General features: G+C 39.9%; 2 protein-coding genes across 8 annotated transcripts in view; both read left to right on the top strand.

Annotated features, from left to right (window-relative positions):
* Window positions 1-2,041: 2,041 nt before the first annotated feature.
* MTLN (mitoregulin) lies at window positions 2,042-2,220 on the top strand (the record flags this gene model as incomplete). The annotated part of the gene is made up of 1 exon (XM_079940958.1): window positions 2,042-2,220. The coding sequence occupies exon 1, from the start codon at window positions 2,050-2,052 to the stop codon at window positions 2,218-2,220; it is 171 nt and encodes a 56-aa protein (XP_079797084.1). The 5' UTR covers window positions 2,042-2,049.
* The window catches only part of NPHP1 (nephrocystin 1), a 76,011-nt gene continuing 62,544 nt past the window's right edge, over window positions 2,221-15,687 (top strand). For all 7 annotated transcript variants that reach the window (XR_013831063.1, XR_013831064.1, XR_013831065.1 and 4 more), the window contains exons 1-4: window positions 2,221-2,357; window positions 3,908-4,079; window positions 6,672-6,844; window positions 9,982-10,055. Coding sequence is in view for 4 of the 7 variants with exons in the window: in XM_079940950.1 (XP_079797076.1) it covers window positions 6,776-6,844; window positions 9,982-10,055 (143 nt within the window). In the remaining 3 variants the exon portion in view is untranslated. The remainder of the gene's footprint in view (window positions 2,358-3,907; window positions 4,080-6,671; window positions 6,845-9,981; window positions 10,056-15,687) is intronic.

Raw genomic sequence — 15,687 nt, 5'->3', positions numbered from 1 at the left:
CAATTCATCAGAGTGTGTCATAATTATTTTTTTCCCTCTCTTTCACTCTGCACTAAGCTGTCTGAGGGCAGCTATTGTGCCGTATTCACCTCTACATTCCCAATACCTACTGCAACATTCAAGAAATATTTGCTAAGTAAATGATCATTAAGCATGGCAGACTTGAATTCACATTGGACCCGATACTGTCTTTATCATCACCCTAGTAAGATAGGTTTCATCTCAAGTATGAAAGTCCAATTGCTGATATCTATAGAGAGGCTAGGTCAGGCCCGTGCTCTAAAAGAGTTCAGGCTCCATGTGCTGGTCTCCCTTTCGTGACTGTATCTGTTTTCTATTGCTGTGTAACAAATTACCACAACACACAGTTATAATCTCAACTTTCCATGGGTTAGGGGTCCAGGCACATGGGTCCTCTGTTAGGGTCTCACAAGGCTACAATCAAAGCATCAGCCAAGCTGTAATCTCATCTGGAAGCTGCACTGGGGAAGAATCTGCTTCCAAGCCTATTCATGTTACAGGCAAAGTTAATTTCCTTGTGGTTGTAGGACTGAGGGCTTTTTGCTGGCTGTTGGCTGGAGGCATGCTGCTGTTCCTAGAGGCTACCCATATTTCTTTACTATATAAGCTTCTCCAACATGTTTGCTTACTTCATCAAGCCCACAACGGGAGTCTTCAGTCTGTTAAGAAGTTTTATATCACATAAGGTATATCACATAAGGAGTGACCTCCCAGCAAATCACAGATCAGCCCATACTCTAGGGGAAGGACTTAAGACATGAACTTCAGGAGTGGAAATTGTTGGGGGTTACCTTAGGGTCTGTCCACCAGCATGAATTTCATCATTAGAATTTGTTTTCCCTCTATCCCCACAACTCTGACCCAGTGTTAGTTGTGGAATAGAATGGCTCTCTAGACCTTGCTGTCCAATATGGTAGCCACTAGCCCCTTATGTGACTAGTGTGACTGAAGAACTGATTTCTGAATTTTTAAAAACAACTTAATAAAATTTAGTTTAAAAACCAATACTCGGACTTCCCTGGTGACACAGTGGTTATGAATCCGCCTGCCAATGCAGGGGACACAGGTTTGATCCCTGGTCCAGGAAGATCCCACATGCCGTGGAGCAACTAAGCCCATGTGCCACAACTACTAAGCCTGCGCTCTGGAGCCCGCGTGCCACAACTATTGAAGCCCGCGTGCCTAGAGCCCATGCTCCCCAACAAGAGAAGCCACTGAAATGAGAAGCTCACACACCACAACAAAGAGTAGCCCCTGCTCACTAGAGAAAGCCCGCACGCAGCAATGAAGACCCAAAGTGGCCATAAATAAATAAATAAATAAATTTATTTATTTTAAAAAAGATACTCAACTCAGATATTGGAGAAATTTTTACATGTGTTTGAAACAATGTGGGTACATGAATCTAATTTTTCAACTAACTTTTGTGAATTCTAGAAACTGATCAAGTCTCTCCACCGAAAATTTAGTGTTCAAATTGAGATGTGATGTTAATTATAACATCTACACCAGATTTCGAAGTCTTAGTATAAAAAAAGAATAAAAGATCTCATTAATAGCTTTTCTGATTACATGTTGAAAAGATAACATCCTTTATGTATATTAAGCTAAGTAAAATACGTTATTAACAATAATTTCATCTGTTTGCATTTTTTTAAATGGGTTCCCAGAAAATTTAAAGTCACATATTTGGCTCGCATTCTGCTGCTGAGAGAAAATACAAAGAGGTTGAGCTGACCATGAGGTTGGAAAGACGCACCACCGTAGTCAGCTAATAATAATAAATCGAGGCAACATCTGATGAATGCCAAACAATAAGTATGGTAGGGGTTCAGAGAAGGTAACTGTGGGGCTATCCAAGGGCGGGGCAAGTCTTCACCAGCAGGCGAGATCGACGAATCTTTAAATTGCAAGAGCTGCGCGGCAAGGCGCGCCGGGCTCTCACGGCCCGCGCCCCGCCCCGAAACGCGGTGCGCCTTTTGACCCGGCCGCCGCGCCGTAGGCCGCGCTGCAAGCCTGGGAGCCGCGATGGCGGACGTGTCCGAGAGGACGTTGCAGCTGTCCGTGCTGGTGGCCTTCGCCTCCGGAGTGCTCGTGGGCTGGCAGGCAAACCGGCTGCGGCGGCGCTACCTGGACTGGAGAAAGAAGAGGCTGCAAGACAAGCTGGCGGCGACGCAGAAGAAGCTGGACCTGGCCTGAGATCCCTGCGCTGTCGGTCCCCGCCGGCCACCGCGCGGCCACCTCGAGGCCACCTCGCCTCTCCGGCGCGGGGCTCCAGCCGAAGCCAGGCTCGCCACACTCTCTCCGCTCGCAGTGCCGGGCTCTTGTCGGAGTCGGTGAGCAGTACTTACAGCGACGCCTTATGGGGAGACTTCGGGGACGGCCAGATATCTTGGGACAGGAGGGTCTTTGGAGAGCCCACAGGAGGTGACTTGTCCCCCCAGGCACCAGAAAGAGGAGGAAGTTCTGTTTTCCCTAATAACTCACATTTTGGTATCGTAGTTCACTGCGTGTGTTTAACGGGACTGTCTTAACCGCGTGCAAAGTCGTTGCACCTTGGCAACATTAAGCTTCAAAATGGAAAATACTGGAAAGAATAGAAAATGAAAAAAAAGGACCGTGGAGGTCTTCCTACCACACCCTTCCCCCCTCCCCACATTAATTTATTTTTTAAAATATCCTTGGTAGCACCATAGTACATCTTTGCATTCATGTTTTGTCATCTCCAGTCTAAATTCTTAGGTCCTTGGCAGGCTGGCAATGGCTTGAAAGTCGGGAACCTTGAGTCTAGTCCTGGCTTTTTCATCAGAGCTCTGCAAATTTACAGGGTCGCAGTTTTCTTATCTGTAACACCAGATCTTCTTGTTCATGGTTTAACTAAACAATAGCATAATTTGAAGTTAACCATTATGTATTCCTAATTTTTATTTCTCTTTTCTGTTTCCAACAGCTTGTTGAAGATGGATATAGAGAACTGGACAGAAATAGTTTCTCCTTGCACTTTATGAATCAATTTTATTTTTAAAATAAAAAAATTAAACATATTTGAACCTTTTATTAAAAGGAAAAGGAGTATCTTGCCTCCTATGCAGCTTACTGAATTAAGAGATTTGATCCTCAAAACTTATAATTACTGTCTTTGGTCAGATATCTTGTTTTCTAAAGAATCTATGCTGGTTCCTTGGTACAACTGCAAAGCAAAGTTGGTCTAGGAACCACTATGATTCCCTTTGGTTAGCAGTTTTGCTGGACCTATTCTGGAAAGCAAATGGCTATGTAAAAATAACTGAGGTAGGGGTAATGTATGTAAGACCTTTACACATCTGAGGCAGACAACATACTCCAGGCACGAAGTATAAGTTTTTACTGACAGAAGTTTCATTTGTGTCATTATGGAGTATACATGTGAAGGAGAAACCTCATTGAATAGACCTTAGTGATAAATCCCAACTACAGTTGACCCTTGAACATGGGTTTGAATTGCACAGGTTCACTTACATGTAGATTGTTTTCAATAAATCTATATGTAAGTGGCCCACTGTCCACTTACTATCCATGGCTGGTTGAGTCTGTGCCTGCGGAAACATGGATAGGAAGGGCCAACTGTGGCGCTTGAGCAGCCTTGGATTTTGGTATCCGTGGCAGCTCCTGGGGTTCCAGGATGATATCCTCCGATGATACCGAGGGATAACTGTGTCTGAAAATCAAGAGTGACCAAGTCCCAGGTTATTTTTGATTTTCCAGAGGTGTTTTCTAGAACACTGCCCTTGCTCATTCCTATAAAGATTCATTTTGTTTCTCAGTAAATTTAGGATCAGGTCCGTATTAACATAAGAAAATTCGGGAAAGTTGTTTCCACAGAGAGCTTTTTTTTCTTCCATTTTAGGAGGGCCGTTATGCTTTATTACTTCCAACTTCATTTGCATTCTGTGAATGCAGTACTTAAGGACCGAAATGTTGGTTCTTAGAGCGCCATTCCGTCTGGGCTGCAGGTGGCTGAAGTATCTGAGTCACCATTCATCACTGAGGGTCAGGGAGTTGAGGCTCTTTGAGACAAGGTAGGTTTCTTATGGCACATCCACGGTGCCTCCAGACTGTTGGTTTGTTCCTGGTTAAGCATCTAGGTTATGACCAGTTCTGCCCGTATGGGCCTGTTCTTGTGCCACTTTCCTGGTGGACCTGGTCTTTCCAATGTGACTCCTTTCCCATTACTTATGTGCAGCACCCGGACACACTCGTCTCCCTCTCCTGTCTCACCCCAACGTTCTGTCATCCTGCCCCTCTGGGCCTGTGCTGTTCACCCCCGAGGCCTGTCTAGTCCTTACGCGGTTTTCAGCCACCCTACACCACTCAGTCTGCCCCTCGTTTTCTGCCTACTGCCTCTTTACACTGTGCCCATGTGTTCCCAGCCCTGTGGTGGACAATTCCCCCCGACATTTCCTCTCACTGTTTCACCTCTAGCTGTCTACCCCTTGCCCCACTTAAATGTGTTTGGTTTTTTTCCCTGAAACTGTTGGCTTACATGGAGATGTTACATTTTCCATGTTAACCACTAGTCTGGAAGCTGTTAAATTCTTTTTCAGTATCTCCTGTGAGACAGCGGTACAAAGTTGATATACATTGTAACACACTGATGGAAGAAAATGATAACGAGTTTTATGAAATAGCTTGTTCTCGGGAGAAGCAATGGCCGTGGTTTGCTTTGGTTTCGGCTACCTCACTTCAAAACGGTCTTGTAGGTTACTCTGATTTTCGTAATGGCATCAAGGGATGACAACAGAAGCAGTGACTAGTGCTAAAGCGACTATACTGAGCATTACAAGTCAAAAGAAATGTAAGTTAATGAAAAAGAAGGCAGCTAGCTGAGTAATCTCACTCCTTACGGCATGGTGAATACCTAAGCGGTATTTCTCAAACTTGAAGGTGCACATGAAACACTGGGGTATTGATAAAATTTAGATTCTGATCCTGTGGGTCTATGGTGAGGCCTGAGAATATGCATTTCTAACAGTCACCCAGGTGATATGGGTGATACTGATGCAGGAATCATAAGGAATAAATGCTTCTCATGCTGAATAGTGTACAAAAATGTATAAAATCAAAGCATCTTTCCACCCGAGATGAACAAGAGTAATAAACCTTTTTTGCACCCTTCCTCATACATATATACATGTGTAGGGGGTTTATTTTGTTTATTTTTACCAATATAGAGTTTTACCATCTTCATGACCCTGTAACTTTTCCATTTAAAATATGGAAATCCCTATAAAGTAGGTAGATTTTTTAAAAAAAATTTTATAGACATATATAAAATAAATGAGGATTTCATAAATGATGGGTTGTCTTTAGTGTAGTTTTTTCTTTTTGCTTACCTCTAACAAGATCACTTAGAAGTACCGATTTATTAATCCATCTAAAAATACTTTGTAGTACTTACTACTTCCTCATTTGTTGTTAGATTTTCAATGGAAAAACTATGGCTGTTTAAGTGAACTTTTAAGTATCATGAGCCATGGTGGAGAAATTACTTCAAAGTAAAGACATGAGATACAAAAAAGAGTAGAATGGATGAGTATATTAGAGTATGTCATACAATGAAACATCAGAGAGCAATGAGAATGAACAAACTACAACCCACGCGATGATATAGATTCATTGCACAAACAAGTTGAATGAAAGAAGCCTGACAAGATGCCAGTACACTGCGTGATTCCATTATTCAGTTCAAAAAAGAGGCAAGACAGATTTTTACAGTTAGAGATTGGGATAGTGTTTACATTTGGTGTAGGGGGTGGAGGTGGGCAGGGACTAGAAGAAGGGGAAGACCACTAGAGTGCTGGTCACATTCTGTATCCAAATCTGGGTTATGTTAACTTACATGGGGGTGTGTTCACCCTGAAAATTCAGTGCGGTGGGCGCTTTTCACTTCTCTCTATTGAAGAAAAAAGTATTGCAAATAACATGGCAGTTGGGCCTGTGGAATTACCTTGTGTGTTGTACTGAAGAACACATCAGTGTGGTTCATCTTTTGAAAAGTGAGCTCAGGTCGTCATCCTTATTCGGTGTAGTGGAAAGAGTTTGGGAATTGGATTTATAGGACTGAGTCCCACTTGGGGAAATGTTATTACAACCTCCCTGAGAGATGTAAAATGGAGCTCATAATTAGGTGCTCACAAGATTGCTGTAGAACAGAGTCACCATCCTCCCAGAACTCAGGATGGACCATGTGCAAAACTACAATGAAGTGATACTTCAGCAGTATCCCAAGTGGCAAAGAATTTAACACTGCCTTTTTGAAGTGAGAGTATGCGCCAGAACCACGTATCCCATTAAGGCCATATAGGCAAGCTATGCTTGCAGTTAATTTAAGACATTGAGATGCTTAAATTGTATCTTAAGGTTAGTTTAGAAAAACTGGTGTCAGAAAACAACTGCCAAAACACCCGGTACCCCAGGAGGAATGTCGTGGTAGTACTGGGTATTATGGGACTTGTAGTTTCGGACGCCGCGGGGCATTCCCCCTCATCTCCACCCCAATCCTTTCGGACTGGCGAGAAAAAGGTGAGTAGCTGGTCAGTGAGCTCAGGACCTGCGGGCTGGCGGAGCGGCTTCCTCGAGGGAGAATCATCCCCACACTCTTCCCGCACCAGGCAGTCGGGCTGCGAGGCGGGCGCGCGGTGATGGCGTCACCTTCCGGTGCCGCCGTCTTGGTTTCCCTGACGACCGGCGTGAGCTCCGCGCCGAGGCGAAGGAGATGCTGGCGAGGCGGCAGCGCGATCCCCTCCAGTCACTGCAGCGTCGCAATCAGGAGCTGAAGCAGCAGGTATCATCTGGCTGTCCATTGGGGGACCTGGGCTCTGGTGGCGGGCGAGCTCTGGGGCGCACCCTAACCCTGGGAGCCTACCCAACCCACTTCAGTTTCCAAGTTGTAACCTACCTCACCCCCAGCATCGAACTGATGCCAGCACCAAACTGATTCTAAGCCTTCACACTCCCAACCCAACCCCGGGGAGGCTAGAAAATCGGGACCATCGACTAAGTGCTGCTCTCCCCCGCATCTCACCCTAACGGCTCTATCTCCAACCTAACAGCTCCCCTTAACCCATCTCACCTCCAAATCTAAACTTTTTTTTTTTTTTTTTTTTTTTGGTACGCGGGCCTGTCACTGTTGTGGCTTCTCCCGTTGCGGAGCACAGGCTCCGGACGCGCAGGCTCAGCGGCCATGGCTCACGGGCCCAGCCGCTCCGCGGTATGTGGGATCTTCCCGGACCGGGGCACGAGCCCATCCCCTGCATCAGCAGGCGGACTCTTAACCACTGCGCCACCAGGGAAGCCCTACAAATCTAAACTTTTAACAATAATTATTCCAACCACCTCTGCGCCCAACATCACTCTCCTCCACTCTCCATGCCTCCTTTCCTTTATCCTTCATCCAGTGGAGCTACTGAGTGTTTTTGCTTCACATGAATCCCAGTGAAATAGGTGTCAAGGAATAGTCCTAATATATAAGAAAAATAAGACCTGACAAATGAACAAAGGACTTGAACTAAAGGAGAAATACTAGTAACACACAAATATGAGAAAAGTTAACTTAAAAGTTAATCAAGTAATTGCAAAGGAAGTAAGAGATCACAAACACTTAAAATATCACAATACCCAGTATTGGGGAGGCTGTGATGAAACAGGCACTTAACACTGCTGCAGGGTATAAGGCACAGCATTTCTGGAAAGCCGTTTGATAAGATGTAGCAAGTATTCATGCTCCTAAGCTGGGAATTACATTTCCAGGAATTTACCATACATAATAATAAAATATTGAGACACAGGTTGAGGTATGGAGGTATTCATCATAGTATTACTTATAATACAAAAGGCTGGATGCAACTTAAACGATCAGTAGTAGGGGAATGGATAAATAACATGTTGGGATATAATAGATTAAAATTTTAAGGAGATTTTAACATGTTAGGGAAGATATTTGTGATAAAATGTCAAGTTAGAAAAAATATAAAATTGAATATACAGTATTTCAATTTTAAAATTTTATATGTAATATACGTAGAAAAAAAGATGGAAGGAAACATGCCAGCATGGTAACTCTATGTGGCAGAATGCTAATGACTATTATGTTTCGCTTCATACTTTTTGATATTTTCATAATTTTGGGTTGGGGTGGGGAAACTTCCCTGGTGGTCCATTGGTTAAGACTTCGCCTTCCAGTGCAGGGGGTGTGGGTTCAACCCCTGGTCGGGGAGCTAAGATCCCACATGCCTTGTGGCCAAAAAACAGAACATAAAAACAGAAGCAATATTGTAACAAATTCAATAAAGACTTTAAAAACGGTCCACGTTTAAAAAAAAATCGTAAAAAAAAAAAATTAAGAAAGGGAATTCCCTGGTGGTCCAGTGGTTGGGACTCCATGCTTTCACTGCTGAGGGCCCTGGTTCAATCCCTGGTCGGGGAACTAGGATCCCACAGGCCGCGTGTCATGGCCAAGAAAAAAAATTTTGTAAGAAAAAAGTAAGTAGTAATTAATGTGTTGTTAATTTATTTTCTGAAATTCCTATTTTACTTTGCTAATTTTACTTTTTATTTTTCATTTGATCTATTACCAAATATTGTTTTCACTAAATAGAATTATTTTATAAACTTTGGCAGGTAAGAGGTGTACTGAATGCTCGTATTTTATCCACTTTTGGACTTTCACTTAAAAAGTACAAAAGATGGGATGGATAAATGTTTCTTAATGGACTCTATTGGAATTATAGTGGTACAACAAAATAGAATACTCTTCTGGTAGAAATAAAAATAAAACTTGATGAGACATTGACTTAAGCTAAGCTTTGGCCAGATGCTTAATATGGTTTTGTATTTAATTTTAAATTTAGTGGGACATTGAGAGAACCAGGAAATGTTGTAGAAGTAAACTAAAAAAATTATAATTATTACAAAGATGTAACAAAGTAAACTATTGCCAGGATTATTCAAGTCGGAGACAAATTGGCTCCAGAGCCTTTTGATACCCTGAATGTCTGTGAAGGACTCTGTAGGTAGTGTGAGCTCATTCTTCCCTGGCCCCACGGAAGACACCTGAAGCAAAAAATGGAACAGATTTCCAACTTGGTATCCATGGGACAAGTGATCAAGAGCCCATCTGGGTCATGCCTGTGATGACCGACTCTGTTAGCATGTGTGTGAATTTTGTAAATAACAGATGCAAAATGGCAAGAGTAGAGAATTTTTATTTCTCTTTTTTCATCCACTTTATCTTCTCCACAGTATCTATAGAATGCAAAAGCTGTATGTGCCTCATTTGTGGGTATGTTGGCAAAGTTACACATAGTGTTTGGAAATTACTAAATCACAATGTAAGATATAAGAATGAGGATTAAAAAATTTGTGGTTTATTCACATAATGAATACTACTCGGCAATAAGAAGGAATAAACTAATGATACACACAACAATATGGAAGTATCTCAAAAACATTCTTGTGAAATGATTACACAAATGAGTACATACTTTCTGGAGTAATGGTAATTTTCTGTACATTGATAGGGGTTTGGATTACAAGGGTGTATGCATTTGCCAAAACTCAGCAAATGTATACTTAAGATTTGTGCATTTCATTTGTATGTAAATTTTACACCAGATACTGAACTCTAGTTAGTGATACCCATGGTGTATTAAGGGGAAATATATTGATGATTGTAGTTTACTTTGACATACATAAAAAATAAGATGAATTGATGAATAGATGTGTCATAAAAGTATAGTAAAATGTTAATGGTAGAATCTAGGTGGTGGGTATTTGGATGTTCACTATAAAGTTCTTTCAACTTTATTGTATATTTAAAAGTATTCATTATAAAATATTGGGAAAAAAGAATTAAAATTTTATTTCCTAAGGTTATATGGTATTTAACAATATGATATTTTAAACAGTCTCCATTTATTGTAGGTTGATGATTTGCTTTCTGAGAGTCGATTGAAAGGAGCTCTAGAAGCCAGTAAAAGACGAGATATTTACCAAAGGTAAAGCATATGAAATTATGTTAGTTTTGTAGGGACTGTACTTACATTTCAGTGAGCAGTATTTACAGCATAGAAATTGAGGAATTATTTCTTTTTTTAATTAATAACATTTCTAAAAAGACAAAATAATAATGGGAAATAATATTGAGGTAACAATGAATGAAATTTTCCAAAATGTATTTTACAATATTTCTTACAATTATCTGTGTCTACCTAGTCTAAATGTTGGAATGATAAGATTAAATAGAGAATTACAAACGTTAAAAAGGGGCAGCTTACATCTATTTTGTACTCTGTATGTACCAAGCCGAGTGGTCCATGCTCTAAAAACTTCTTAATTAATTTTTACAATAACATTTTGAGGTACTCATTAATACAGATGAGAAAATTAAGGTTCACAGTGGTTAGTTAATATGTCTAACACTACTTAGCTATAAGACATTAAAGTGGGATGGCAATAAAAATGTTTTAAGATAAATGCAGAATTTATAGATATATTTAATTAATTAATTAAATTCAAGTATAGTTGACTTACAATGTTGTGTTAGTTTCTGGTGTACAGCAAAGTGGTTCAGTTATACGTATATATGTGTATGTGTGCATATATATATATATATATATATATATGTTCTTTTTCATATTCTTTCCATTATGGTTTATCACAGGATATTGAATATAGTTCCCTGTGCTATGCAGTAGGACCTTGTTGTTTATCCATCCTATATAGAATAGTTTGCATCTGCTAGTCCTAAACTCCCAATCCATCCCTCCCCCACACCCCCCACCCCTCCCTTGGCAACCAAAAGTTTGTTCTCTATGGCTGTCAGTTTCTGTTTCATTGATAAGTTCATTTGTGTCATATTTTAGATTGCACATATAAGTGTTATCATATGGTATTTTTCTTTCTCTTTCTAACTTAATATGATAATCTCTAGGTTCATCCATGTTGCTGCAAATGGCAGTATTTCATTCTTTTTTGTGGCTGAGTAGTGTTCCACTGTGTGTGTGTGTGTGTGTGTGTGTGTGTGTGTGTGTGTGTGTGTGTATGTATATATATATATAAAACATCTTCTGTATCCGTTCATCTGTTGATGGACATTTAGGTTGCTTCCATGCCTTGGCCGTTGTAAATAGTGCTGCTGTGAACAGAGGGATGCACATATCTTTTCGAATTAGAGTTTTGTCTGGATATATGCCCAGGAGTGGGATTGCTGGATCATAGGGCAGCTTTATTTTTAGTTTTTTGAGGAACCTCCATACTGTTTTCCATAGTGGCTGCACCAATTTACATTCCCACCAACAGTGTAGGAGGGTTCCCTTTTCTCCATACCCTCTCCAGCATTTGTTTTTTTGTAGACTTTTTAATAATGGCCATTCTGACCAGTGGGAGGTGGTACCTCATTGTAGTTTTGATTTTCATTTCTCTAATAATTAGTGATTTTGAACATCTTTTCATGTGCCTGTTGGCCATCTGTATATCTTTGGAAAAATGTCTATTTAGGTCTTCTGCCCATTTTTTGATTGGGTTGTTTGTTTTTCTGTTACTGAGTTGTATGAGCTGTATGTATATTTTGGAAATTAAGCCCTTGTTGGTTGCATCATTTGCAAATATTTTCTCCCAGTCCATAGGCTGTCGTTTTGTTTTGTTTATGGTTTCCTTTTCTGTGGAAAAGCTTGTAAGTTTGATTAGGTCCCATTTGTTTATTTTTGCTTTTATTTCTATTGCCTTGGGAGACTGACCTAAGAAAACATTGCTACAATTTATGTCAGAGAATGTTTTGCCTATGTTCTCTTCCAGGAGTTTTGTGGTTCTATGTCTTATATTTAAGTCTTTAAGCCATTTTGAGTTTATTTTTGTGTATATTGTGAGTGTATGTTCTAACTTCATTGATTTACACGCAGCTGTCCAGCTTTCCCAATACCACTTGCTGAAGAGACTGTCTTTTCTCCATTGTATATTCTTGCCTCCTTCATTGAAGATTAATTGACCGTAGGTGTGTGGGTTTATTTCTGGGCTCTCTATTCTGTTCCATTGTCCCATATGTCTGTTTTGTGCCAGTACCATGCTGTTTTGATTACTGTAGCTTTGTAGTATTGTCTGAAGCCTGGGAGGGTTAAGCCTCCTGCTTTGTTCTTTTTCCTAAGGATTGCTTTGGCAATTCTGGGTCTTTTATGGTTCCGTATACATTTTAGGATTACTTGTTCTAGTTCTGTGAAAAACGTCATGGGTAATTTGATAGGAATTGCATTAAATCTGTAGATTGCTTTGGGTAGTATGGTCATTTTAATAATATTAATTCTTCCAATCTAATCCAATATTAATTCTTCCAGTCCAATTAATAATATTAATTCTTTCTTTCTTTGAATCATCTTCAGTTTCCTTTATCAGTGTTTTACAGTTCTCAGTATAAGTCTTTCACCTCCTTACTCAGGTTTATTCCTAAGTATTTTATTATTTTTTTGATGTGATTTTTTTAAAAAATAAATTTATTTATTTATTTTTGGCTGCATTGGGTCTTCCTTGTTGGGTCTTCGTTGGTGTGCATGGGCTTTCTCTAGTTGTGGCGAGCGGGGGCTACTCTTTTTTGCAACGCACAGGCTTCTCGTCATGGTGGCTTCTCTTGCTGCAGAGCTCGGGCTCTAGGCGCGTGGGCTTCAGTAGTTGTGGCATGTGGGCTCAGTAGTTGTGGCTCACAGGCTCTAGAGCGCAGGCTCAGTAGTTGTGGCGCGTGGGTTTAATTGCTCTGTGGCATGTGGGATCTTCCAGGACCAGGGCTCAAACCCGTGTGCCCTGCATTGGCAGATGGATTCTTAACCACTGCACTACCAGGGGAGTCCCTTTTGATGTGATTTTAAAAAGGATTTATTTTTTTTACTTTCCTTTCTGATATATATATATATATATATTTTTTATCATTTTCCGTTTCTGATATTTCATCATTAGTGTAAAGAAATGCAACTGATTTCTGTATGTTAATCTCGTATCCTGCTACCTTGCTGAATTTCTTTATCAGTTCTAGTAGTTTCTGTGTGGAGTCTTTAAAGGTTTTCTATATATAATATCATGTCATCTGCATATAATGACAGTTTTACCTCTTTCAATCTGGATACGTTTTATTTCTTTTTCTTGTCTGATTGTTGTGGCTAGGACTTCTAATATAGTTGAATAGAAGTGGTGAGAGTGGGCATCCTTGTCTTGTTCCAGATTTTAGTGGGAAGGCTGTCAGCTTTTCACCATTGAGTATTATGTTGGCTGTGGGTTTGTCATAAGTAGCTTTTATTATGTTGAGATATGTTTCCTCAACATATGTTTCCTCAACATATGTTACCCATTTTGGTAAGAGGTTTTTTGGTTTGTTTTTTTTTAATTTTATTTATTTATTATTTACTTTTGGCTGCGTTGGGTCTTCATTACTGCGTGCGGGCGTTCTCTAGTTGCGGTGAGTGGGGGGGCTACTCTTTGTTGCAGTGCGTGGGCTTCTCATTTTGGTGGCTTCTCCTGTTGTGGAGCACGGGCTCTAGGCGCGCAGACTTCAGTAGTTGCAGAACACAGGCTCAGTAGTTGTGGCATGTGGGCTCACTCGTTGCGGCTCATGGGCTCAGTAGTTGTGGCTCACAGGTTCTAGAGCTCAGGCTCAGTAGTTGTGGTGCACAGGCTTAGTTGCTCCGCAGCATGTGGGATCTTCCTAGACCAGGGATCGAGCCCATGTCCCCTGCATTGGCAGGTAGATTCTTAACCACTACACCACCAGGGAAGTTCCTTGGTAAGAGTTTTTATCATGAATGAATGTTGAATTTTATCAAATGCTTTTTCTGCATCGATTGAGATGATCATGTGGTTTTTGTCTTTTCTTTTGTTGTTGTGGTGTATCACATTGATTTGCATATGTTGAACCATCTGTGTGACCCTGACAACTTGATCATGGTGTATGATCTTCTTTATGTGTTGTTGGATTCGGTTTGCTAATATTTTGTTAAGAATTTCTGTATCTATATTCATCAAAGATATTGGCCAGTAATTTTCTTTTTTGTTGTTATCTTTGTCTCATTTTGGTATCAGGGTGATGGTGGTTTCATAGAATGACTTTGGGAGTGTTCCCTCCTCTTCAGTCTTTTGGAAGAGTTTGAGAAGGATCAGTATAATTCTTTTTGTATGCTTGGTAGAACTCCCCAGTGAAGCCATTTGGTCCTGGACTTTTGTTTGCAGGGAGTTTTTAAAATTATAGATTCTATTTCACTTCTAGTGATTGGTCTGTTCAAATTATCTAGCTCTTTTTGATTCCGTTTTGGTGGGCTGTATGTTTCTAGAAACTTGTCCAGGAAATGCAGAACTTAGTCAAGCAAGAGAAGGAACTTCACTACAGTCTCAGTGGAGTTGCAGCCTTTGGTCCATTTGAATCAAATGCAAGAATTATGTCATGGTATAATTTGGGTCTAAGAGCAAACAACCTAAGCCTGAAGGTTATGGACTTGATGTTGTGACAGCAACTATAAAAACAGCTCAGAGTGAACATCAGTGGCATAGGCCAAATTGTGGTAAGTCCTTGGCCTATGTAGCCCCAGATCCTGTGACCTGTCAGAAGTCTCTGTCTATTAGCAATTCTGCCTTGCTTGGGATGGTGGCCTTAGCTCTCTTGAGATGGGAAAACTGTTCTCATGATGGATGATTGCTTTTTGTTTTGTTTTGAATTTTCTTTTTAATCCTTGGGAGAGTTTAAAATTAACTAGCGTTTAAAATTACATAGACACGATGAACTAAATCAAATTAGACTATTATTACTTTTGTATTACGTTTAGGACATCATTAAAATAATCTGTATGCTTTGGGTATTTAAAGAATTTATAACATTCAAATGGATGTGAGATTTGTGCTGCTAGTTTAAATGATTCATTAGAACATTTGAAAAAAATTTACTTAAGTCAGGCAGAGTGCTTAAAAGCAAAATAAAATTTAAATGAATTTTAAGATGTGGGAATTTAATTAACTACCTTCATTAGTAGGATTGATTATTTGAGGAATTTAGCTCAAGTTGAATTAATCAAACAATAATGAAAGAAAAAGGGAAGGTAATTGTACTTGCTTTACTAGATTTTAAAGTAGAATAAGGGTTATATGCTGAATTGAAGTCCCAGGGAAAACTAGATTTTTAAATTTTATTTTAATAAGCTAATAATTGTTTTTATACCCAAGTAATAGTCTTCTCTGTGTATAAAAAATCCCCTCACAGTCATTTTAAAATACACATTGATATTTTCATGTCTGGAAAAAACATTCAGCCCTTATGTTTGATTAATAATTGGGTAGATATGGAGTAAAAAAATTTTCTACTTAAACCTTTGAAGACATTGTCTGGTTCCTTTACACCCAGTGATGCTGACAAGTTTCATGGTCATTCTTTTGTAATTGATCTCTGTTTGAGGCTTTTCTCCTCAGCCTTGGTGTTTTGAAATTTTGTCACGGTGTATTTAGGTGTTGTTTTAATTCTTCTCAACACTCAAAGGGTCTTTTCAGTTTGAAAACTCTTGTCTCTCATGAGCTCTGGGAGAGTTTCTTTTACTAAAAGATAATTTTTTTACTTCTGTTTGTTTCTTCCTGAAACACCTTTGAGTCAGGTATTGAACCTCCTGGAAT

Source organism: Stenella coeruleoalba, assembly GCF_951394435.1.
Source record: "Stenella coeruleoalba genome assembly, chromosome: 13".
NCBI classification, from domain to species: Eukaryota; Metazoa; Chordata; class Mammalia; order Artiodactyla; family Delphinidae; genus Stenella; species Stenella coeruleoalba.
This window is presented reverse-complemented; position numbering and strand designations above follow the sequence as displayed.